The sequence below is a fragment of the Vulpes lagopus genome, chromosome 23, assembly GCF_018345385.1.
Source record: "Vulpes lagopus strain Blue_001 chromosome 23, ASM1834538v1, whole genome shotgun sequence".
Classification (NCBI taxonomy): domain Eukaryota; kingdom Metazoa; phylum Chordata; class Mammalia; order Carnivora; family Canidae; genus Vulpes; species Vulpes lagopus.
Window position 1 is genome coordinate 28,411,352 of NC_054846.1, and position 26,699 is coordinate 28,438,050.

General features: G+C 39.6%; 1 protein-coding gene and 1 non-coding gene across 2 annotated transcripts in view; one reads left to right on the top strand and one right to left on the bottom strand.

The window, feature by feature from the left end:
- Positions 1-3,300: 3,300 nt before the first annotated feature.
- Positions 3,301-3,372, bottom strand: TRNAD-GUC. The gene has a single exon. It is a non-coding gene; the product is annotated as a tRNA-Asp (tRNA).
- Positions 3,373-3,782: 410 nt separating this feature from the next.
- Positions 3,783-26,699, top strand: part of LTA4H (leukotriene A4 hydrolase) — a 35,995-nt gene continuing 13,078 nt past the window's right edge. Inside the window, exons 1-14 of the mRNA XM_041738906.1 lie at positions 3,783-4,056; positions 10,124-10,254; positions 11,673-11,793; positions 14,142-14,210; positions 15,999-16,103; positions 17,120-17,172; positions 20,002-20,074; positions 20,550-20,690; positions 21,503-21,526; positions 22,008-22,078; positions 22,563-22,674; positions 23,443-23,587; positions 25,039-25,142; positions 25,584-25,654. Coding sequence (XP_041594840.1) covers positions 3,898-4,056; positions 10,124-10,254; positions 11,673-11,793; positions 14,142-14,210; positions 15,999-16,103; positions 17,120-17,172; positions 20,002-20,074; positions 20,550-20,690; positions 21,503-21,526; positions 22,008-22,078; positions 22,563-22,674; positions 23,443-23,587; positions 25,039-25,142; positions 25,584-25,654 — 1,379 coding nt within the window. The 5' untranslated portion in view covers positions 3,783-3,897. The remainder of the gene's footprint in view (positions 4,057-10,123; positions 10,255-11,672; positions 11,794-14,141; positions 14,211-15,998; positions 16,104-17,119; positions 17,173-20,001; positions 20,075-20,549; positions 20,691-21,502; positions 21,527-22,007; positions 22,079-22,562; positions 22,675-23,442; positions 23,588-25,038; positions 25,143-25,583; positions 25,655-26,699) is intronic.

Consider the following 26,699-nt stretch of genomic DNA (forward strand, 5'->3'; position numbering starts at 1 on the left):
GGGCATCACATACACCTCTGTTAGGGCAGGAGGTTATTTTGGGGCAGGAGGTTCTACTAGAGCCCCGCCCAGACTGGAGGGTGGGGAGGCAGAGTCCTAGGAAGGGAAAGGAGAACTCTCTTCAGGAAAGATGGGGGCTGGGTGGGGGTTTAGGCTTAAGGAATCACAGGAGAGAGCTAAGATCTTGCGCAAGCTGCTTTCAGGGGCATGATTTCACATTGGAGTGTGAAGGTGACCCTGCAGAGATGGAAACAGGGTCCTGTGGTAATGCACCTACGGCAATTTCCTGAATTTCCTAAATACAAATACATCTCAAAAACAGGTGACCATTATTAATATTGCAAACTCTCTTTAGAGGTCAATTTTGCCACGATCTGCTCATTTCCCACGTCTTGGTTGCTTCTCATTTCCCAGATCTTCCTAAAAACTCTCACTTACAAAACAAGGAAAAATACATATTAAAATGATCAAAACAGGTACGCCTGGGTGGCTCCGTGGTTGAGCATCTGACTTTGGCTCAGGGTATGATCCTGGGACCCTGGGATCCAGTCCTGCATCGGGCTCCCCACAGGGCACCTGCTTCTCCCTTTGCCTGTGTCTCTGCCTCTCTCTCTGTCTCTCATGAATAAATAAATAAAATCTTTAAAAAAAATCAAAATAGACAAAATAAAAACCAGTAGAAATAATACTGGCAAATGCATAACAGATGATCGCTATGCTAAGCACTTCACAGACATTACCTCATCTCGAATTCTTTCAACAACCCCATGAGGCACAGGTATCTCAATCCAGCCCCCCAACCAAAAGGATTGAGGCTTGGGGGGGCAGGTACTTAGTAACTTTGCCAGGTGAGCAGTAGAGCTGGAATACCTCCTGTTCAAATGGCTCTGTAAACACATGTGCTATTTCTTTTATAAAACTTTATATAAGTCTTCTTTTCATCCTCAATAAAGTCTCCTTTTTGTATATAAGCTCTGATACTATGCTTATTTTATAGAAGCAATGGAAAGCTTCATTTTTTAGACTTTCCCAATCTACCACTGGATATCAAGAACACTTCTGCCATTTGCAAATTGCTAATTTGGTAAACTCCATATTTGGGTGTCAGTGGGATCTTAGAAAAATAATTGCTACTGTATATCTGTCTTTTGATTATCCTATTAACCAGTCTGAGGCATTCATTTGTAGTTGTCTGTGACTATCTCCTTGAACACATTGGCAGAAACTCTCTGGGCTCCTAGTAACCGATCATGGAAGATGATGATATTGACAATGTTTTATTAAGATAAACAAATTATCCTCATTTCTCCATAAGGAGCTTCATTCGATTGTGCATTCTAGGACTAAATCAATTCTATTGCATCATGTTTGTCACCCTAGATTTGGTAACACCTAGAATATTTTTAAGCCTTAAAAAATGTATGCAAATGTCAACCATGTCATGGATTCTTAGGCACCATGAAATTCAGACTTTGGCATGTAGAAGATATTGGATTACATGGTTTCACATGTTTTCATTTTATTTTGTTTTCCTTTGGCTTCCTAGGGCCATACCAGGACACGCCCATATATAGCATTGTTTTCTATTACTGGAGCCAAATTTAATTGTTAGATCATTTTGATACAGAACGGAGCTATGCAGCACTGGTCTATACTCAAGTCATCAGCTACCTCCCCACACTTCTTAAATCTTCAGTTTTCTCTTCTCTAAAAGCCCTTTCACCTCTATATCTAAACATGATAAAGGTTCCCCTTCCCTAAAAAAAAATAAAGAAGACTTTCTCAATGCCATATGTCTCTCTATTCCTCTTTTGTCTTCCTTTTTCCAATTGGCCAAATATCTTGACAGAGCAGCCTATGTTCTATTTCCCTCTTCTCTTTTATTGCTCAACCTACTGTTCTCTGGCGTCCACCTTCCACTAAACTGCAAAACTCAAGGAAACCACCATCCTCCCTACATCCATGCCATTGCTGAATCCAAAGGAGGCTTTCACTCCTTTTTTTAATGGTCCTCTAGGCTGCATTTGACTTTTCTGCCTGGCTTTTCCTAGTTGATTTCATGAGTTCTTCTTACCCTACTCCCCCCTATTTAAAAATTTCAGCTTTATTGAGTTACAGTTGACAAAATTATAAGATCTTTAAAGTGTGCATTGTGGTGATTTGATACATGCCTATGTTGTGAAAAGACTGTCTCCATCCTTTAGACTTTTTTTGTTAAAACCTCGTGTTCTCCCAGCTTTCAACCTGCTCTCATTGCTCTTCTCTCTACACACTCTACTTGGGCAGAGCTTTTTCACTGTTATACATTACTTGACCTTCTCATATCTACCATAAACTTCCCCAGAGACATGGACTTACACATCCAACTGATTCACAGATATCTCCACTTTGAATCCCATAAGCTCTCAAACTACCAATGTTCAAAATTAAACTTAGATCATCCTCGCCTAAATCTGTCCTCTTCATATGTGTCTATCTCTGGTTAATTGCTCACACACCAAAGCCAAAAATCTGAGAATCACCTTAGGCCTCTTTTGAATCTGTGAATCCATTTCCTTCCATTCCTTCCTTTCTCTCTATCTTTACTTACTCCTTATGTTAGGTCCCCACATCTTCTTCCTGGACTATTGTTAAGAGTGTCCTAACTTACCTGCCTCTGGTTGTGATAGCTCATATCCATTCTCTGAATAACTACCAGTGTTCTCTCCATGACCTGAATCTGACCATGTCCCTCACGTTTAAAATTCTTCAATGGGTCCCTCATTTACGAATTCAAGATTAAAGACCCAGTTGTAAAAAAAATAAAAATAAAAATAAAAAAATAAAGACCCAGTTGTTTAAGGTCCTCTGAGACCTGTCCTCTTCTAACTTCTCTAGTTTTAACACTGAGATCCCAGCCCAAAAGAAACCATCTTTCAACCCTTCCTCACCCTCTGGAAGGGTTCCAAAGCTGAACTCGATGTCCCAGCTCTGCATTCCAATCTTGCAGCCAACACATACTCAAACCACAGAATTCAGCACGGTATATTGAAATGACCTCCCAAGTTTCTAAAATGAGAGTATTGGCTTATTCTGTCTTTGCTCTCCAGGGCCTGGAAATGTACATAATAAACGGTAAAGAAAAAACTTGTTGAATTGGCACAATTTAGGTCATGTGTGCTGGACACAACTCTAAAAATGTAGAGCTTACAGTTAATTTGACATTATTTCTTTCGTATTCACTTTTGAAATGTTTGGAGGAACATTTTCACCGTAGTAGTCGTATTCTGACAAGAAAAAGAAAATAAGTTATTCTCGTGCCTCCCCGTCGGGGAATCGAACCCCGGTCTCCCGCGTGACAGGCGGGGATACTCACCACTATACTAACGAGGAACCGCACACAAGCGGCTCTTCTGACAAGCCTCTTATTGCTTTGCCGTCTTCGCGGCCTTCGGCCTTCGCTACCACCTCCCACTAGTAGAGTCTGATATTCTGCTGTTGCCACTGCAACGTCCATCGAAGTTGAACAAAACGAAAATAGGAGCGTTCAAATGATCTCCGCGTTGCTCCGCTGACCATTTCCGTCTGTCCACCCCTCCTTCGGCTGCCCCCGCTCCCCTCTCTTCCTCCTCCTCCCCTCTCAGGAACGCTACCAGTCCTCGCAGCACCCCTCCGCACACACACTCCCAGGGAGCAAAGCGCACGCCTTGTCGCGCTGCACCACGGGACTTGTAGTTCCAGACACGCTACACCCCACTCTTCCCTCACCTTAAGAAACTTCCCTTCCCGGCGGGCGCCACGAGTCCCGCTTGCTCTTTATTGCCTCCCTCTCTTTCCTCTGCCTCTAGCTCTCAGTGGAGTGGGCTGGCAGCCGGCTCTTGGGGTGCCGATCGGCGTGCGGAGGGACTCCCGAGAGCCATGCCTGAGGTAGTGGATTCGTGCTCTTTGGCCTCTCCGGCTTCGGTCTGCCGGACCAAGCACCTGCACCTGCGCTGCAGCGTCGACTTTCCCCGCCGGGTGCTGACGGGCACCGCCGCGCTCACGGTGCAGTCTCAGGAGGACAATCTGCGCAGCCTGGTACGGTGGGACGCGCGCCCAGTGCCCGCCTCGCCCCGGCCGCCCGCTTCTTGCCCCTCATCCCGCCGCCGCCCCTTCCCAGGCCCACGCTCGGGTCTGCCCCGCGCCTCCCTCGGCGCTCCTGCGCAGCCCACAACTCCTGTTCCGCACCTCCCTTCAGCTCTCGCTTCTCAGCCGCCCCTTCCTCGCCCGCACTCAGCCTATAGCGCCCCTCCGCATCGCGCTTGTGTCCGCATCCCTCGGTCGCCCGCTACCTGTGCCTCAGTGGCTCCGCCTGCACCCCTCTCCCCGACACCCCTCCCCAGGCCTTCGGCACATCCTAGCGCCGCATCCACGTCCTGCTCGCACCCAGAGCGCGGGCTTCATTGTAGCACCAATCCTCCCTCCCCCGCTATCCGAGTTCCCAGCGAGCGCGAAGCCCCCCGTGGCCTCCCCATTTCCTCGGCCTGCAGCCCAGAACTCCCTCCTCGGGCTCCGAATTTATTCCCCCAGTCCCCGCGCACCTTCCCAGGCCACAGTCTCCTCTGAGTCTCGGACCCTGTGCCCTGCCGATGCTCACCGGACCCTTTCCTCCACCTGCACTTCTGCAGGATAGGGGACCCATCGACCCGTCGTGGTAGGCTTCCCCCAGCCTCCCTACCGCCATTCTCGAACCCCTTAGAATTTACGGCTCCAGACCCCCCACCTCCACCCCGATTTGATACTTCCAGGCTCTGCTAGCAACATGCAGCTCTTCTCCAGGGTCCTAGTCCTGCTACCTTTGGTTCTTACCACCCGTCTCTTCAAATAATTTAATGATGGATGGGCCATTCACGCTTTCTGAGCGTATCTCAATACTATTGAGATTACAATATTGAATTCAATATTGATTGAATATTGAATATTGAGATTACTATTGAATACAATACAATACTATTGTATTACAGTTGGTTCCAAGGAGGGAGTAATTATTGCGCTTCTTAGGAAGTAATATACCTCTACCACATTGCTAGCCACTTCAGTGATGAAAAACTTGTTTAGATTTGTGGAATGTTATTAAATTATTTTATCTATACAACATAACCTGTTTTCAGTGTTCTTACTCAGAGTGATAGTATTTGGATTGTATCTTTCCCCTGAAGAATTTCATAGGTGAGCATTTTAGAAATAAGAGGGACAGGGAAAGACCAGCCACGGTGTATTTTGCAGAGTGTTGTGGTATCTGCTTCAGCACGACATTAAGGAACTTGATCACTGAATGCTGTAGGCTTGATGGTGGGAAATCAGTGGGGTCAGTTAATTGTACATAATAAGAAGTTTAGATAAGAATTGGTGGTTCTCATGACTCTTTTCCTACTTGTGTCATAGGCCTGTATTTTGAGTTCATTAATATGAACTAATATAGCAGGTAACCTACCCTTTGTCCTTTAACATCTCTGATTCTGATTTGAAAAGTAGGTGGACTCCCCTATGTATTGATATTCAGGCACCAAAAGTACTACAAGAAGAAAATAAGGTATTACAAGCAAGAAGGTTAACTATTTCCCTGTAGATTGTACTTTGGTCTGCTTCAAGTACTGTGCTATCTTATTGCAGGCAGCTTTGCCTGCACAGGATTGGCTGAAGTCCTGTCTCAATGCAATCTCCCTTTTTATTAAAAGAAAGTAGATTTTGATAGTTTATCACTACTTAGTATGACCTTGCACCCTCACTTGTTTTGTAAAAATAAAGGTTGAACTCTGATCGTTGAAGAAGCAAGAGACAGGATGCTTAAATTCTGAAAAGCCTGTACCTTCAGTGTCCCAGTCTCAAAACTTGCACATTGTTTTTGCATCCCCCAAATCTTGAGAGAAGATTTTTAAATCCTGATGTCTGGTTAGCATGTCTGCTTAGCAAATTTAGGCCTAAACTGATAATAATGTTAGATTTTATACAAGGAAGGCTAGTTGTGGTACAGTGACATCTGTGTATAATTGTTTGCTTATTCATGATGACAACTTGAGGCCAAGAGTTTGGCTTTATTTCTTCAAACTCAACTTCTTTCCTCCACCAGATTACAGTCTCTTGAAGGTAGGGCTATGTTCCATGGCTCTTTGTATCAGGCTTCTAGTATAGCACCTGCCACGCAGAGGACCCTCAAAAGTTTGATGAACTAGTGGATGAATTCAATTAGAGTGCAGTGGCTGAGCCTTACCCGGGCTGTGCTAATAATAGTGCCAACTGTATCTTGAGGGTGAGTGGACATCCTACCTCCCCACCACCAATAGAGAGGACCCCAAGCCCATGCTGGTGAGGACACTGAGTGTCCTTGCTCGCTCTATTCCTGGAGTCCTTGGTGCTGGGGAATGTTAAAATAGCTGTACCAGTAGGTTTTACTAGGAGTAAAGCCCAGCTTTTCTAAAAATCTTTTTGAAGTTTTGGGTTATTTGGCCTCAAGCTTGGCATTCATTTGTGACAGTGTCCAAGCATTTGTTCCTTTTGTTGAAATTTTCAACCTTTTTTAGGTGTTCTATCAGCTGGTGGCTCAAAGAGGTTCTAATGTCTTGGCCAAGATCATATACTAGTGAGTGGCAGAGCCAGGGAGTGAACACAGATCTTTCTGACTGCCACACTCTCCAGTCTTCACTAAGTAAATGGCTGAGCCAGGAATCCAATCAAGGTGTTTTGGTTTGGGTTTTAACAATAACCCAATTTTTTTTTTCATTGCAGCACCCTGCAAGTAACAGGTAGAAAATGCAGATAGAGATATAATACTGAGGCAGAAAGCTTTTTAATTTAAGCTATTACTTTGTCACAGAAAGAATTTGAGTCTGCTTAAAACAACATATGCTGTATAGGAAGATTAAAAATAATTTAAGAATTTGGAGGAAGAGGGAAGGAGGATAGTGAAAACCAAACCCATGACATCAGGCCCTAGGAAGGAAGAAGTGGGTTGTGAGGTTTACATCGAGCTTGCCACCAGCCTGTGCAAAAAGGGAATTAGTTATATATCCCATGGCAATCAGCCAGGTGCTTCGAAGTAGAACTGCTTTTGGGGGTGTTATTCAAAGAGGATACCACAAGATATAGTAAATTATATCCCTAAGAACTTCATACTATTTGTAGGTCTGTTTGCTACAACTATGTATGGTATCTTGGCCTTATGCATAGTTGGTGTTCCACAATATTTGGTTGAAAAGTACTAGTTCCAACTTTTCAATGATGCAGTTTCCTTTTTTCCATTACTATTTTTGATCAATTGTTTAATAACATTTATTAGTGAAATTTGAAGGGGAATTTCTTATGCAACTTGAGAATGATAGCTGACGTTAAGACTTGGAGTATACAACTTAACCACTGCATTTTCTCCTTTCTCTTGGTTCAGGACTCGCTTCATGCATTAAGTGATACCTACAATTTTTTTAGGCACTGTGCTAAAACTCTGGGAATGCAAGCCTAAGTAACATTCTCTGTCTTCTTAAGAACCCTCAATCTAGTAGAGAACACTTATCATTCTAATGTGGTACAGTAAATGGCTATAGGAGAGATCTGGACTGACTACTGTAATAAGTACAGAGGATATGAAAAAGATTTCAAAAAATAGTCACAACAATAATCTGGCTCTTCTGATTCTGAATAGGTTTGAAAAGTTGAGGCAATTAGATAATAGGATGTGCTTCTCTGGGAAATGAGCCAGTTGATTCATTCTTATGGCTATAAAAGTAGTATAAATATGAGTAGTTACATACATGGATATTCAAATTAAGTTTTTAAAATAAGTCAGAGAGCCATAAATAGGAATATGAAGGAACAAAGGAGTAACGCTATTATTTGTAGTAAGATATAAGCCTAATAAAGCCACATAATCTGAATATGCAAGTGCAAGAAGATAAGTCAGTTCTACTAATTTAGAGTGACAATGGTTGAGGTACACTGGAAAGAAAGTGACCCAAAAGGAATAATTACCTATTTGGAGGGAAACAGGCGGCACCCCTAACAAATTCACCTGCTTTAAAACACACACACACACACATACACACACACACACACACACACACACACACACACACCAGAATGGAAATTTCTTTCCAACCAAATATTGTTTACTCTAGAGAAGTAGGAATCAACGTAATGATTACAGTTATGACGGCCTTCTAACTCTCCCATGCTATGGCCGGCCAGATTTCAATAGAAAGATGCCAGAGGTTGGGAGATCAGATTGTAGGCAGTACTGAGGCAGGGTCTGACCTAGAGTGGTGGTAAAAGAAAAGAAAGTATGAAGACAGTGTGAAAGAAAAATGTGTTAACTGGCTATGGGGGCTTGGCAAGTGGGATCAATTGCAGATATTTCTTTTTAAAACGATTTTATTTATTCACTCATTCATGAAAGACACAGAGGCAGAGACATAGACAGAGGGAGAAGCAGGTTCCCTGCAGGGAGCCCAATGCGGGACTTGATCTCAGGACTCTGGGATCACACCCTGAGCCAAAGGCAGATGCTCATGTGCTGAGCCACCCACACGTCCCAGTTGCAGGTTATTTGAATGTTTCAAACTTTAGGTACCTCGAGGATTCTGTTAACAGAAGAGAGAAATCAAGGGAGAGAACTGATTTGGAGACATAGGGTGGCTTCATTTTTAGAATTTTTAGAAGCCCACTGAATATGAAGCAATATTTCCCATGGAAATATCAAGCAGGCAACTTAGATCTCTCTAAGTGGCAGTCCTGGGGAAAGGATGAAGAATTGGTTGATGAGGTGGGATAAATGAGAACTAGGAAGTGTTCAATATGGTAAGAAAATCAAGGGATCGAGGGCACCTGGGGGGCTAAGTCAGTTAAGCAGCTCAGGTTGTGATCCCAGGGTCCTCTCCACCTCATGCTCTCTCCCAGGCTCTCTAAAATAAATAAATAAATAAATAAATAAATAGATAAATAAATAAATAAATAAATTTTAAAAAATCAAGGGATTGAGGCTAGAACATTGGGACATATCCATTTTTAGGAGCTAGAAAGTAGGGGGAGGAAATGGCATTAGATAAAACCATTTATGTGTAAAGTCAAAGAAGCCAAGGAAAGGACTTCAAACAAATCATATGGCCCATAAGGGCTATGAGTGGACAGAGGTCCAGAGTACTGAGCAGAAAAGACCTCTTGAGCAGGAGGCATGCCCTGCCCTTTCAGTAGCAGAAGAGCTAGAAGCCAGACTGAAGAGAAGGAAGGAGGAAAGATTGACAAAGAAGTAGAAATAGCAGCCATATGTTGCCCATGGAGTTTAAGAAAGACAGGAGACAAATGAATAGTTATCAGGGCAGAAGGATCAAGAGAAGTTTTAAACATAACATGGGAGGCTAGTTTACATTGTTTGGAAATGGTTTTGTGGCATAGGAAGGTTGAAGATTCTAGAACAAAAGATTAGTTAAGAGTGAAAGGTATCGTCTCTGGGGCTCCGAGGATTAGGGGGATGGAAAACACTGAGATGCTTGTTGCCACTCCCTGCCCAGAGCGGTTGTCTTCAATGGGTAGATACACTCTCAGTCCTCTATGGGTCATTTGGTTGGAGTTGCCACACCAGGTTGGGCCTTCTCAATATACGTAATGGCAATGTATAACCCACTTATTTGCCTAATGAGTGCCATGGTCAGTTTTAATTTTTGGATGTGTGAAAGTACCTAGGAGTTGGAGCATATGAATTCCAGGAATAAATATGTGGTAAGATATATCAAGGAGTTGTGATGAAAAAAACTTCCGTCCTAGATGAATTTTTTTTCATAGCAGAGAAGTTAAGTTTTAGGAGACAGGATCAAAGACATTTTAACCTAGATTTGACTTACACTTGAGACCCTAAGTTTGTGTGACTATCCCAGAATTACCTGGCAGTAGATATGCCAACTTTATAACCAAAAATCTTTCAGTAAAATTAGAGTCCCAAGAGACAGGACCTACACTGACTTTTGACTCCTTTAATTCTTCTAATTTCACTCCATTTTACTCTCTATCAGCAACTAGTTCTATTTTGTAATCATTATAGTTGACCTATATCTAATATTAGTTTTCTCTGGTGTATATTGAACAATTTTCTTACCATTTAAAAATACTAACTTAATTCTAGACTTTGGATACGAAGGACCTCACAATAGAAAAAGTGGTCACCAATGGACAAGAAGTCAAATACACTCTTGGAGAAAGACAAAGTTACAAAGGATCACCAATGGAAATCTCTCTTCCTATTGCTCTGAGCAAGTATGAGTGTTACCCTTCTCTTTTATATTACAAAATAATGGAGAAAAAGATTTTTAATTTAAACAATCTTCCTTTCTAATTTCTAGTTTGTGTGTATGTAGTAATTGGCGCTCTTACTGATCTGCTGTTCAAATTAAAGCTTACAGTGAAAATTGTATCTTAAGATTCTAAAGAAATTCATTGTATGAAATACTCAAGAAGAGGACTTTTGATAAGTGCTATTTCTTTACTGATCATGGGAGTGATCTAGAGTGATGACAGAAGCATGCCATCTTAAGGAAGCATTTTGTGATCACCTGGGAAGCTTTTATAAGATGCACATTTTTCACCTTTTCCCCAGAAGCCGGCTACTTTTATTAATGGAATAATGGCAATGACAAATATAGAACAGTTTCTATGTACCAGTCTTGAGATAATGCCTTAAATACATTCCTTTATCTAATCCTTATGGTAACCCTTTGTGGTATGATTTCCATTTTACAGATGAGGAACGGGAGCTTCAGAGAAATAAAGTAACTTATTCAAGAACGAGGCAGCCACAACTGTCATATTGAGAGCATATCCCACTCCTTGATAAATTGGGAAGGGGAAAAAGGATGGAAAACCATTGGGCTAAAACAAGGGTGATCTACCCCACCTTTCAGTGGCCAATGTTCTCATGCCTTCTTTTCCCGTAGGGAAAAGAAGGGAAACACCCACATAAAACTTGTGAGGGAGATCTCATTGACCTCACTGTACAGATCAAGAACCATAGTGTAGGTGGTAGAGTCAGGATTCAAACATAGGCACTCTGTTGGTCTCCAAAGTTCTGCTATTACCTCATTACCAGTGCTGCTCAAACTATCTGGGACGAAGGACCAGTTTTTGTTATTTCCAATTTGTCACATACTGATTCTTTTATAAAAAGTGAGTTACTAGGAAGAGACCAAAAGCGAGCACACGTTTTTGAGTCAACAGCCACTAGAGTCACTCTAAAAGTTTCTAAATGTGTATTATCAATTTCTTGACTTGTCCCATAAGTCAAGCACTGCTCTGTGTCATGCTCTGGCACCCACCGCTGTGTGGTAGTCCACCTACCGCTGTGTGGTAGTCAAAGTTCCAAAATTATTTCTTCCACTTTCCCACTATGATAAAAGATTGCATGATATGACAGGTGTAAAGTGTCAGACATGCAGTGGTGTATTCAACGAATATTAGTTCTATGACGTCTTCAGAAGCACTTAGTGTGGTAGAGTGGAAAGGATCCAGAGGCAGGCAATCAGGTAAGAAACTTAGGATGCAGCATTCCTAGAGCTCACTCTCAATCAGTAACAAGACCTAATAAAATAAAATTTTTATTATTTAGTCTGTGTATTATGAATTCAAACTTTAGTTAGGTTGAATTATACTCTGCTAATATATTTGTTTGTTGCATACAGAAATCAAGAAGTTGTTATAGAAATTTCTTTTGAGACCTCTCCAAAATCTTCGGCTCTTCAGTGGCTCACTCCTGAACAAACTTCTGGGAAAGAACACCCATATCTCTTTAGTCAGTGCCAGGTAAAAAGAAAGATCCAGAATGATTAATTATACAAAAAATTCCCTGCACGTTTTGTTTACTGAAGCCAAGTGCACAGTGGTCTTTTGGATACTCAGGTCTTACCTAAGATAGTATTTTAATTTGTCATAAAAAAATGACACACATTTTCACTGATATCTCAGTATTAACATATTCTTATATTACTTTAAAAAAGAAACTCAATTTGAAATCATGTCCATTGAAAGTGGACTATAGGGTCATTTTTATATTTATATCCTGAGCACCTAGGATAGAACTTAGCATTCTTGAATGGGCACTCAAGAAATGGTTATAAAAGAGAAAGGGAAAAAAATTAATAAGACAAAAGTAATATGTACTGATTATGAAAAATGTTAACAATAAAGAAGTGGAAAGTGAAAGATCAGATTTTTCAATCTTCATCAGACACCATTGCCCAGAAGTAACCACCATTGAGTTAGGTGGGCAGCCATTCCAGATTTTTCTTATACTTTTACAAATGTATATGGTATATAAACATATTAAATGTACCTTTAAAATCCTACGATTTAAACTATTTCTGTTTTCTGTTTAAAGATTAAAAATAAAGAATCTCATAATCAAAGACAATTTGTCACAAGGGTAATACATATGAAACTATCTTCTAAAAGGAAAAAAGCCTAATTTTGTTAGTAATCTAATAATTTATAATGAAAGGCACTCATTTCATTAAATGTTTACTGTATTTACCAGCATTGTGCTGGGTACTTGGCATATTTAATCCTCAATATTGCTATGTGATAGTAATATCACATAGGCTCAAATTTGAATACAAGTCTAAAAAAGGAAGCAGTATTGGAACACGAAATAGACAAGTTTACTTTCTATTGCCAATGGAAATAATTTTTTAATCTAAGAAATCCTTAGAATCCTTAGTTCAGTTATCTGAAACAGATGTGGTTTTCTAGGCAAGAGCGCACAAGGGTGCATTTCTTATAATATTCGATTTTCAGTTAGTACTTCTAACAGAATGTCCCATAATCTCAAGTTGGCGAGAAATGCAAGATTTGAGAGTCACCAGAATGTGAATTTTGAATATGTTATTCCATTTCTTATTGGCAACAGTGTTTGAATAGAGGAAAGAGATTTCAGTTAAATTAAGAAATGACTGCAGTTGATGGGAAACATGTGGACGTGATTTTGTTTGATGAGTTTGCTACAGTTCTCTGCACACTTGCCCGGGTGTGGGTCTATCCAGTGAAACACATCTGAGAACCCCTGTGGCCTCACTGACTCCCCCAACTAGGGACTGCAAAGGAAGTGTAAAGGCATGGTCTTAGATCCCTGTTTTGGGAGGGAGAGTCAAGTGGTTCTTCTAGTCCTACGTAATCCATCTAGAGATCATTTGGGATCCCATATCTTTGGAGAATGGACTATATTTGAAATGAAAAGGGCTAGAGTTTGAGGGTTGTAAGGAATCTTGTTGAGGCAGCAAGTATGTCTAGAATTTATAACAACTTCAGAGAGATGTTAGTGTCAGTGTTCCTTTAAGCTCAGGGGACCGTCTCAAGGACTCTGGGGCTCCTTTGCTTACTAGCAATTGGCATGGAGTCTGGGGCTCCTTTGCTCACCACCAATTGGTCCATATTTATTTGTAAGGAGGCCAGGTATAAAATTAAAGATACCCTGGTCTTCCTTCTCAATGGAATCAGCATTCATGACAGATGGATGCGGAAGCAGAGAAATGCTGCATATGTCAATGAATCTGTCCAGATGGTACTGAGAAAGACTGTTCTTTCTTCTTCCTTTTCTTCTCAGTTTTTGCTCTCAAAGTTTGCTGCAAGATTGGAATGTCAAGATTCTAGTGACACTCCCCAAGCAGTTTTCCACAGAACATGGGCGTCCCATTAGATGTTAATAACTAACCAGAGAAAGAGGACTTCCTGTTAAAAACAAGTATAAGTTTCTTTGTTGTAGGTATTTTCAGAGTCTCCAGGAGGCTAATGTTCCAAATGACTCTTTAAGACCGGGATGTAATATGCATGGTTCTCAATTTTACTTCACCAAAGAGCCCTTTTTTCTCAGGGTCCCTAACAGCATCTAACTGGACATTGCTGTTACTTAGGGCAGAGAGTAGGAAACAATGCTTAACATTGCTTTATGCTTCAGCTGAAATGTGAGGACTGACCAACCATACATTAAAATGGGAAATCAGACCTTTTTTGCTCCTTCAAATGATCTGAAAAAATGTGAGACCTATTTCTAAAAAGAATGTGTCTAAGGACAGTGCTGCAATTTTAATTAATTTCATAATGACTTGATTTATAAGAAAGGGAAATAGCCTTTTTCTTTTTCCCTTCCCCCGTCCCAGGCCATCCACTGCAGAGCAATTCTTCCTTGCCAAGACACTCCTTCTGTGAAATTAACCTACAGTGCAGAGGCAAGTATCACAAATTATTAACTGCATTAAATGACTCATGTAAGTAAATGTGATATAAATGATAAGGAGAGATAATAATTGGATTTTTATAGTTAGTAATATTTCACTTAATTAAATTCTACAAGAACTATGTAACAAAGAAGCTGTGGACCTCTTTTTGATCTCTCTTTTAAAGATTTTTATTTTTAAGTAATCTCTACACCCAACATGGGGCTTGAACTTACAGCCCTGACATCAAGAGTCACATGTTCCATGGACAGAGCCAGCCAGGCACACCCCAATATCTCTCTTTTAAAGGCAGTTTCAAACATAAGTGTAATGAAAGGAAGTAGGTACTATTCTGATTTTAAAAGGAGTTCAGAATTCTAGACCTCAAAACAAGAATTTGAGGACAGCATCTTTTAATTTTTTAAAAATTAACATTTGCAGGATTAAAAGTTATGGAAATGTGCCTTATAGCCATGTAAACCTCTGTCTAGGTACCCTCACAGGCATAGATTGTAGACTTATCTGAATACATTTCCACCTGATTATTGTTGTAGGTACTGCTAATCCTTTTACAAAAAAAAGCACCATAATAAGTACTAAATAAATAAATAAACACTAAATAATACTAAATACATACATGCATTCTAGGTCCCAAGCCAGACCTACTTAGACCACGCAACTAGAATTGAGAACCAACCTGTCTTTACGGGGGCTTATTGATTCTAGATCATCCCACAACCAAACCACACCTAGTGTGTATAATGCTGTAGAAAACTATATAATGGAAGACAAAGAATCCCAGGTTTTGTACTCTCCTCTACCAGTTACTAAGTGCATGACCTGAGGCAAGTCTTAGGACCTTAAAACCTGGAGTTGTCTCATCTGTATAACACATCACTGACTAAATAACGGGTAGAAGCAGAACTAAATTATTTCCCAAGTGCTTTTTAGCTCTAGATTTATGGTTGTTGTAGCACTGGTTCTGGAGCTTCTGAGTCTGCCTCAGAAGTAGCTTTAAATACTGGGCCATGCAAGAAGAATATGGAAGTCTAGAACTTAATGGAATGTATGTTTGCTAGATCATTAATATTGAGGGAATAGTCCTTGATTCTAGTATTCATTAGAAATAAAACTTTCAGAATCATGGAACTTGGGTACACATTTAAGTGTCTATAAGGTTTGCCCCATTAGCCCCGTAAGCATATTTTCCATACAAATTCCCAGAGAAAATTATTTCACGGTTCTGGGCAATAACTTTTACTTTCTCACAATTATGACCCTTAAAAGGCCCTTTGATTTGCAACATCAAGTTTATGTTTTAAATATAAAACTTTTCAAAATTGTATTCTCTGTCCTAACGTAAGTATACAAGCTTGTGAATCTGTTTTGAGGGTGTGGAGGAAGACAGGTGTGGTGGTTACTACTGCCTGGAAGGTTGCTGGGCGCTTCTTCTGTACATATTCTTTGCAGCAGTACTATGAGGTTATTACTTTTGTTTGATGGGAAAACTAAGTCTCAGGGAGGTTATTTACCCAAGTCCATGCAGTTAGTAAGTAGTAGAGCTGGAGTTTTAATCTAATTTCTACATGGATGGATGAATGGATGGATAGACCACATTCACTTTCAAAGAAGTCAGCTTTATATATTGCTGATTTTATGGATAAACCTGATATGCCCAAATTTCCTGGGCTCATTGTCTTCTCACAGTTAAGATGGGGAAAATACTATATTTTACACATGTGGTTTAAGATACATAGAATCTTTTATTTATAACTGGAAATGATTTCTCTTCTTGATTAGGTATCTGTTCCTAAAGAATTGGTGGCACTTATGAGTGCTATTCGTGATGGAGAAGAACCTGACCCAGAAGACCCGAGCAGGAAAATATATAAATTCAACCAAAAGGTAAGATCTGTGGGCCTACATTTCTGTTTTATTTTTTTTTATTTTATTTTTTTTTACATTTCTGTTTTAATTGGTAGTGAACTATAGATAGCTTTTACCTATCCAGAGAGCAAAATTGCCTTTGGAATATTTCAGAATTTAGAAAGCAGCTTCTGTCTTTGTTTTCTTTATTTCTTTTGTGGTAGTAAAATGTTGTGGAAAGAGGTTGCTGGATAAGCAAAGTAAGGACATGGCCTGATCCCATTTTCTCTCATTTCAGTTAGTGTAGCAGGATTTCAGTTAAATTACACTTTGGCCCGCCCTCATACCACAGTGCTGGCTTGTGGTTATTTAGTGTTTGCAAATGGAAGAGCTATATTAGACCCAAAAAAAAAAAAAAAAAACCACAAAACAAAACCCAACCAAACAAAAAATCTTTGTTATAGTATTTAAAGTTAAAATTCCTATGTAGCTGATAATTTGACTTGTACCTTTGACCTTTAATGAATTGTGTTTATGCATGCTTTTTAAAATTGACCTTTGTAATAGAACATGTAATTGAACCACAGTGGACAGTGGGATCTGGGATTCCAAGCTCCCAAACCTTCAGCATTCTCTTACTGCTGGATTATTTTATATGTCTCTCAAATATACCAGGAGTGGTTTTCTAAAAAGGAAGTAAAAAATTGTTTTACATCAAGAAGAAAAAAAAAAACTTAAGAAAAAAAGCACAGTTCCTTCTTAGAGGTTAATTTTTGAGAAATACTTGAACTGGACCTTGTAAAATTATGTGCAATCATGTCTTTCACATTTCAGAAGCTGTCTTTCTTAGTACAATAAAAGAGAAATTGATGTTTTGATATGTTTTACATCACAATTTTGAACTATTTGACCCCCTAGAAATGAGACTGATGAGATTTGAAAAGAAATTTACTTACTTTTAAATACAAACTGTCTTATTCTGTAATATTTTTAAGCATTAATTTGAGCATGTGTGTGTTCTTTTCTTTCTTTCTTTTTTTTTTTTCTCCCTTTAGGTTCCCATCCCCTGCTACTTGATTGCATTAGTTGTTGGAGCTTTAGAAAGCAGGTGAGCTTTTGAACAAATTTTGAGGTTACAAAAAGATTAAAACTTCAGGCATCTTGAGCCTCTGGCAGAAATAACTACTAGCTCATTTATGCCTGTCTCAAGATCTCAAGCTGATAGCTCTGGAAAAATTCAAATCGAATTATAAAATGTAAATAACAATTAATTTTCATTTAAAAAGTCTTTATTAGTCACCCTTCAGATTTTCCAAGTATTGCAGAATGAGCATGCTCTCTCACCTGAATTCTAATTGAAATTTGAATGAGTCACTTCTCTTCACCTCCATTTCCTCATTCCTCATCCTTGAAATTGTACTATCTCACTTTCTGGCCTTGAAGGGTAGTTAAACAAGTGAGGTAAAATATGTTAAAGCACTTGGAAGCCCATAATATTATAGAAATAAAAGATGTTTTATTGAAAGTTTACCAATAACTAGGGTGCCCTTCCTTAATTTTTTGTCAATTCTTATTTCTAAACCACTGAAAAGAAAAAAAAAGAAAAAAAAAGAAACCACTGAAAATGAGGAGTATCTCTAGTAATCACATTCTTTAAATTACCAGAAATATGGACAAGCTTGAGTAGTCAGGCAAACACAGATTCCAGCTCCAGCAGTTACTTATCTGCATCCTTGGGCAACTCACTCGGAGTTTCATTTTCTTCACTTAAAAGCTGGAAAGAATAAATCGGACTTCAAAGGATTTTTGTGAAGATTCACTGACCTAACGTATGTAAAGCTCCTGGCCTATAAGAAGCACTCACTGGGATCCCTGGGTGGCGCAGCGGTTTGGCGCCTGCCTTTGGCCCAGGGCACGATCCTGGAGACCGGGGATCGAATCCCACGTTCGGGCTCCCGGTGCATGGAGCCTGCTTCTCCCTCTGCCTGTGTCTCTGCCTCTCTCTCTCTGTGTGACTATCATAAATAAATAAAAATTAAAAAAAAAAAAAAAGCACTCACTAAATGATATTTATAGTAACTGCCACAGCGCCAGACCATTGCAAGGTCTTATTTTGTGCCAACCCCAGTGCGTTACGCAGTGGAATCCTCACAACTGTGTGGAGTAGACGTGATTGTTTTTCCCATTTTACCAATAAGGAAAATGATGCTCAGTGAGTCGTAATAACTGGCTCACAGTCACAGAACTAGGAAGTGTCAGGGCCAGAACCTGGATCTAGGCTGTCTGACTTTGCAGCCTGTGCAGCACAGATGGGCCCTGTCCAGCGTGGCAGCCGCTAACCACACGAGTTCTGAGGTGTGCTGTAAGTGTAAAATACACACTAGATTTCTAAACACTTGGTATGAAAAAAAGAATGTAAACTATTTCATTGATAATTTTTATGTTGATTACATCTTGAAATGATACTACCTTGGATACACTGGGTAAACTATATTGTTAAAATTAATTTCATCTGCTTCCAGTCTTGCTTTTTTTAAAACATGACGACTAGGAAATTTAAAATTACATATGCAGCTCATATTTTGGCTCTCATTAAATTTGTTGAATAACCCTGGTTACCGTTGCTACTCAGTGTGGTCTAGAGACCAATAGCATGGTATCACATGGGACTAGATTAGAAATGCAAACTTTTGCAGGATTAGGTTAGAAATGCACATTTTTGGGCCAGATCCCGGGAGCTACTAACTCAAAATTTGCATATGAACAAGCTCTCCAAATAGCCTGTAGGCACGTAAAGTTTAAGAAGCAACTGCTCTAGAATCTACCTCTTCTCTGGGGCAGGACACCTGAACAAAATCTTGTTGTTTGGGATTTGGTGCTGCATAAAATTTTTAGGATGAAATTTTGATGAAAAGAATATTTCTGAGTTCTAGTCCTTTGTAAGTGATATATCATTCTATCTCTTTCCTCCTTTTTTTAAAGATTGTGGTTAAAAACCCCACGAAATTTACTATCTTGACCATTTGTACATGTACATGCCGGAGTCAGCAGCTTTCAGTAGGTCCACATTGCTGTGAAACAGATTTTCAGAATTTGTTTCATTTTGCAAAACTGAAACTCTATACCATTTTTTTTTAATTTTATTTATTTATGATAGTCATACAGAGAGAAAGAGAGAGGCAGAGACACAGGCGGAGGGAGAAGCAGGCTCCATGCACCGGGAGCCTGATGTGGGATTGGATCCCGGGTCTCCAGGATCGCGCCCTGGGCCAAAGGCAGGCGCCAAACCGCTGCGCCACCCAGGGATCCCTGAAACTCTATACCATTTAAACAATAACTCCCATTTCCACATCCCTCCGTCCCCTGGTAACCACCCTTCTACTTTTTGTTTCTATGAGTTTGAATACTTGAGATAACTCATAAGTGGAATTGTTGAGTATTTGTTCTTTTGTAACTGGTTTGTGTTACTTAACAGAATACTCCTCAAGGACCAGCCCTGTCATAGCATGTGACAGGATGTCCTTCTTTTTCGGTTTGTTTCTTCTTCTCTGAGTGTTCAACCTTTAAGCATGTAATGAATTTTATATCTGCCCTTGATCTGGAATAGCCTCTCACTGGGCCATGACTCAGTTGAGGGTCTATAGTTGTGAGATGGCAAGAGGAAACTAGATGCCCAAAGTCCTTAACCAGAGCCAGTAAGCTAATCTTTGGGGGCCCAGACGGTGCCCCCTTAATGAGCTGCATATTTACTGGTGCATACAACAGCAGGACTGTATCTCAGAGGAGCCATGAAACCCCCCTCTGTCCCATGAGCACATGGCACATCACACCACCACTACTGCTGTCAGGATTTGTACCTAGTACTCGAGCTCTTTCCTGGAACCAAGTAAGTAGTTTATTGTGAACTTCATTTTTATCAAACTTTTTAATTTTGCAGGCAAATTGGTCCACGAACATTGGTTTGGTCTGAGAAAGAGCAGGTGGAGAAGTCTGCTTATGAATTTTCCGAGGTTGGTCATATAGTTACCCTTTTTCATAATTGTGCTAGAGGATAGATTTAAGATTTTAAGTAAGACATGTGATGGTGTTAGCGATGTGCTAAGAGAATCAAATAATATCTTATTCTGTGTGGATTTGCAGTTGCTACAATTTTTGCATCAGTATCATTTAAAATGAGCATCCTGGGGCACCTGGGGGCTCAGTCCGTTAAGTGTCTCCCTTCACCCTAGGTCATGATCCAGGGTCCTGGGATCAAGCCCCACAAGCTCCCTACCTAGCAGGGAGTCTGCTTCTCCCTCTCCCTTTGTGTGTCCTCTCTCTCTCTCTCTCTCTCTCTCTCAAATAAATAAGTAAATATATTTTTTTAAAAATACAGAATAAAATGAGCATCCTTAACTCATAACCTCCAGAGAAAGCAAATACACTTTGAAGAAATTCATCATTGGAATGATAAAACATGCAAATATTTGTACATTAATTTTCTAGACTGAATCTATGCTTAAAATCGCTGAAGATCTAGGAGGACCATATGTCTGGGGCCAGTATGACCTCTTAGTCCTGCCACCATCCTTCCCTTATGGTGGCATGGAGAATCCTTGTCTCACCTTCGTAACTCCCACTCTGCTGGTAAGTGTGAGCTTGTCTGCATGCACAGCCAACTTCTCCCCACATGTGTAGCTGGATGTGAAAAGCCTCAGGCATCTGATCATCTATTTCTTTAAAATAATATTTTCTCTTATTTATACATCTATCTCTTCTTCCTGATGTGATTTGCTTATTATGGTCATTTTCATCATCTCATTTTCTCAAAAGAAAATAATGTGGCCCTGAGGGGGATGGGAATATTACATTCAGGGTGTGTGGTGGCATTGGGGAAGGGGAGGCCATGTCACAGCCATGTGTGGACAAATTCTGTATCCAGACAAAGAAACTAGACCATTTACACTTAGCATGTAGGGACTGGTCAAACAAAACAAACAAAAACTCACTTTAGCATGTGTAGGGAAGGAGTAGACTGACAGTATATAACTATAATTTTATGCCTTTGTATGCTACTTTAAATCACTACAGACTTTTCTTAAATATGCTGTGGGTAATTAGGAGAGAAGAGATACGTAAGGGAAATGAGAACAGATTAAAAAAAAAAAAAAAAAACAACGGGAGTAGGAGAAATGTGTCCTGGAAGTTAATTAGAGATGGGTGTACTGGCCCTCCTGGTCCTATAAAAATTCCCACAATGAGGGGGAGAAAAGAATCATGCTGTTTTTTGAGTCCTGCATTTTTTCTCTTATTTTCTCAACACATACTCTGCTTTTAACCCCTTCGAGTGCCACAGTAAAAATACACTGACCTATTAATGCCAGAATACAGCCTGATGTAGGCAGTCCTTTAAATATAGTCCACAGTTTGAAAACTAAGGTGATTTTCTTCTTTTTCAGGCAGGAGACAAGTCACTCTCCAATGTAAGTTAAAATTTACCATTGTGGTCTTACCCTCAAAGAACTATTAAGTCCACTGATTTTTAAAATATCCATTGTATTGTTATGTTGGAGATACGGTTATAAAAGATAACTGGGGGATTGTTATGATATTAACAGTTAGATTTAATAGATTTCATAACATTTGATGGTCTGATCTCTTCATGTGCTTATGAAATAGATTTTAATGGAGTGATTTATCCATTTAGTATTTTCTAAATAATTTTGTTTCTAATTTTTTTTTTGTTTCTAATTTTTTTAACTATACTTTTGTCTTTGGCTAAATTATGATTTGTTTGCTAAACTAACTCCCTGAATATTTCAGCTGGTGTTAAAAGAAAAACGAATTGAACGATGTGGAACTGAATGAACTAGAATACTTACCTATAGAGTTATTTTAAAGTAAGGTGATCAATTCTATGACCGATCCCTTCCACTATTTACTACTGCATTATTTCCACTTCAGGTTATTGCACATGAAATATCTCACAGCTGGACAGGAAATCTAGTGACCAACAAAACTTGGGACCACTTTTGGTAAGATTTATTATTATTGTTTCTCTATTGGTCCTTGTTATTAATTTCTTTCCCTGCCTGCCTGCCACTCTGAATTGTTTTGTAGGAATGTTGCATCCTTTTTCTTGTTTTTCTTTGTTACCATCTCCTTGGTAGACAACTTAAAAAAAAAAATTCCACAACACTTGTCACAATGTTAGGTAGAGTAGGAGTATTCGGCTTGCGCTTGTTATTTAGTTCCTGGTACAATCACATTTTAATAATGGGCACATAAAACAAGAACCAGCACTTAATTTTCCCCACTGCCATCTGCTGGGCTGGGTTTCCCATTGTTCTGAATTGAATGCAGAGTAGCCACATAGGCAATCTGCTTAGACTGTAGTGTTCATGCTTTACAATTCTTTGCTCTGCAGAAAAGCCAAAAAGAAAGTACCTTGTTGACTAAAACATGTTCCTTTCGGCTGTGTCACTGTCATTTTATTTACAAAAAAAAAAACTTTTTCAGGTTAAACGAAGGACATACCGTGTACTTGGAACGCCACATTTGCGGACGACTGTTTGGTGAAAAGTTCAGACATTTTCATGCTCTGGGAGGATGGGGAGAACTACAGAATTCAGTAAGTGAGTCATGCTTTGAAAAGCATTTCTCCAAAGTTGTATAGGCATTCAAAAGTTTAGTTTGTAAACTAGCTTTAGTAAGTAGCAACAAGAAAGCCATTTTTGCAAGGTGTGGAAAATCAAGGAGATACTAGTATAATATTCTATTTTTTTAAAAGATTTTATTTATTAGAGAGAGAGCATGCATGGGCAGAGCAAAGTGGTGGGGGGGAGGGCAGAAGGAAAGGGAGAGAGGGAATCCCAAGCAGACTTCATGCTGAGCACAGAGCCCGACATGGGGCTCAATCCCAGGACTCTGAGTCATGACCTGAGCCAAAGCAGAGTCAGACACTTAACCAACTGAACCACCCAGGAACCCTGGTAAATATTCTGTTGATACATACTAATCATTATCCTGTGTCACATCATGTTCCTGAGCAGTAGGACCTCATCAAGTCTTTGTCATTAATATAGTCAGTTCCTTAGTTTGAACTTTATTTGGTATATTTACATCATTCTTCAGTGCTTCGTCTCCTAAAGGCCAAACCACACATTGAAACATTTCTTTATTTTTTATAAGAATAAAGAACATGACACAAGTGGCCATTCCATTAACAGACTTTCAGAAATTTGTGCTAACATGCCCTACAATTTCTAGTCTCTCAGTCTAAGTTCTAGACTCCCTTATGGTTATGCCTTTAGGTGAAGTAATACTCCCTTATTAGCTTGCTTGCCTACTAATGACCAGTATTCATATTTGAACATTCATCTAATTTTGTGTCCTGCAGATAAAGACTTTTGGAGATACACATCCGTACACCAAACTCGTGGTTGATTTGACGAACGTGGACCCCGATGTAGCATATTCATCAGTGCCCTACGAGAAGGGCTTTGCTTTACTCTTTTACCTCGAACAACTTCTTGGGGGCCCAGGCAAGTAGTTGGCATTTTCTGATTTTTTTTTAGGGCAATGTGAAGAATAAGGAAGAATTTTTAACGGTTGTTTTTGCTCAATTTTATTCTTTCGGTTCACTGTGCGTGCAGCTGCTGAAGAAAATCTATATCCTTTTCTAATGTGACCTATCTACTTAAAACCTTGAATGACTGCTAAATTCAAAATTGTGTTGCTTGAAAAGAAAACTCATCTTATTTTAAAGAAAACTCATCTTATTTTAAAAATTAGGAAAATAGTTTGTACTCATTGAAACAAAAATTGTGGGGATCCCTGGGTGGCTCAGCGGTTTAGCGCCTGCCTTTGGCCCATGGTGCGATCCTGGAGTCCCAGGATCGAGTCCCACGTCGGGCTCCCGGCATGGAGCCTGCTTCTCCCTCTGCCTGTGTCTCTGCCTCTCTCTCTCTCTATGTCTATCATGAATAAATAAATAAAATCTTAAAAAAAAAAGAAACAAAAATTGTGTAGTACAGAAGTTTATAAGAGTAACAAGCGAGAGCCCCTCAGCCTTTTCCACTCCCCAGATAACCACTCTTAGCAGTTAGGTGTGCATGTCTCCAGATCTTTTTCTAAGTATAAATAAAGAGACAAATAAATATATTGTAATTACAGGAAATGGCTCATTGGAATGCTTGTGTGGCTCAGTTGGTTAAGCACCTGCTTTCAGCTTAGGTCGTGATCTCAGGGTCTTGGGATCCGGCCCCACATCAGGCTCCCTGCTCAGGTGGGGTGTCTGCTTCTCCCTCTGTCCCTTCCCCAGCTCATGCTCTCTTTCTCTCTCTCAAAAAAAAATAAATAAAAATCTTAAAAAACAAAAATGGATATATAAAATGAATTTATATATATATAAATAATGATATACATAAAAATAACTTGTTCTACCTTTGTTTTTTTTTTTAATTCAGCAATGTTCCACAGACATCCTCCCATGTCAGAACATACAAATCTACCTCATGCTCTTTAATGCCACCGTAGTCATTCATTATATAGATGTGCTGAGTATATGTAACCTTCCCCTACTGATGGGGGTTAAAGTGTTCTCCTTTGTCTGTGGACTTTGAAGACCCTCCCTCACCCACACACACTTTTCCTCTCCCATATTGTTCTCCTCTTCTTGGGTCACACTGAGGCCATTACTTCTAGAATTAGTGTGTGGGCTCCTTCTCTGTTTCTTCATTGTGTTTTCCTCTTACTTGTAATGAAGATTTCTTTTCTCCCTTCTATCAAATTTATATATATATCCTTCAAGGCCCAACTGAAGTCCTACTTCCTGTTTTAAACGTTCTTCTACCACTAAACCTCTTATTGGTTTCCCTATTCTCTGAAAATTCTCTGTTCTCATTGGTCAATAGGACCTTATCAAGTACGCCCCAAAAATGTTAAATAGCTACCTTTCCATTAACCAACATTTTTTCTTTTTTTTAACTCTTAGAGGTTTTCCTAGGATTCCTAAAGGCTTATGTTGAGAAGTTTTCCTACAAGAGCATAACCACTGATGACTGGAAGGATTTCCTGTATTCCCACTTCAAAGATAAGGTTGGCTTTTAAAAGCTTTCTTATTTGTTATGCCCAATATACCTGTATTTAATGGCTATTTGTTAGACTGATTTGAATTACTTAGTAGTAGTATTGGTTTAGAATTTAAGACTCAACCTTTCATTGTACTTTTTCCTGTTTAAAATGTGATCTCAACAACATGAACTAATGTGAATATTTCAGAGGGATCTTCAATAGTATGTTTCCAGAAATGTATTTATTCAGAAATGTATTTTTTGTATATATTTAATTTTCCTCTTTTATTTAACAGAATGCTACTGATTAATAAAAATTTATATAGGAAAACAGAAATTATCCTACATGTCAGTGTAGACAAAATTAAGATTTGAAGATCTAATAGTCTGTTTTAGTTTTGTTGGTTTTTTCCTCCCAATGGAAAAGATTATTCTGTAGCAAACTTGGCCTTCTTTGCCTTCACAGGTTGATATTCTCAATCAAGTTGATTGGAATGCCTGGCTGTACTCTCCTGGAATGCCCCCTGTAAAACCCAAGTCAGTACTTCCTGTTAATGCTTTCTTTCTCATCCTGCAAAACCCTGGAGCTCCTCAAAATACCTGAAAGGGTTTTATGACTTCCTTAAACTGTTACTACTTAGAGAGTAGACTTCATAGGTGTTTGAACCTTGACCCTCAGGTCAAAAGAATCATTTCTATGATACTATAAATATAAATTCAGTTAATTGCAAGTAATTATGGAATGCCTCCTTTCAGCTGAAGGATGGTGATACAGAGGGAAGATATTTTCCTTTCCTTTAAAACCTTTGCAATAAGAAATAAAACTTGTATAAGTATTATGCTAATTACTACAGCAGGGTTATAAGTTGCCATCTCCATTTCCAGAAGAGGCACATTAGGCTTAGCTAGGTAAAATGTCTTAACCTAAGTTTGCACAGTATTCATTCCATTCAGAGTTGAGATTCATACCCTGGCAATCTTTACCCCTCCAGTATACTGCCTTTTAAACTAAATACCCTCCTCATATCAGAGACCTAAACTCTGGTACTCCTGAGTCATGTGAGGATGCTAACTACTGCAAGTTCCTGGCTGGAACAGACTGTTCCCACCCACCTGCTGTACTCTTTATGCAGGTAATTCCAATCTCAGCCCAAGAACTGCTTCCTCATGGAAATATTCCTTGACTTCTCTGAACCACGTTAGGTCCCCATTTCGGGTTTCCTGGTGCTATATGAGGCCTCTTTCATTGCTGTCACCACAGCAGTAATTTTGATTTGTGTGATTATTAAAGTCTTCCTCCTTCACTACACTGAAGCACCATGAGAGCAAGGATCATATTTGGTTTTATGCTCTACTTTCCTTAGGACCTTGCCATAAGTAAGGGCTGCTTCCCTTCCTTGGGCTAATCCTTCCTTAGTTCTTTTCATGACAAACCAGAAAGAGACCAGCAGAAGTCCTCTATTGTCCTATTGGTCCTTCTGAAATCAGTGCTAAGGAATGTTCTAGTTGAAAGTGATTTACTGCCTGGGCAATTTACTGCCTCTGATCCCATTTGGTCTTGAGGACAAACAAAAGGCTTTCC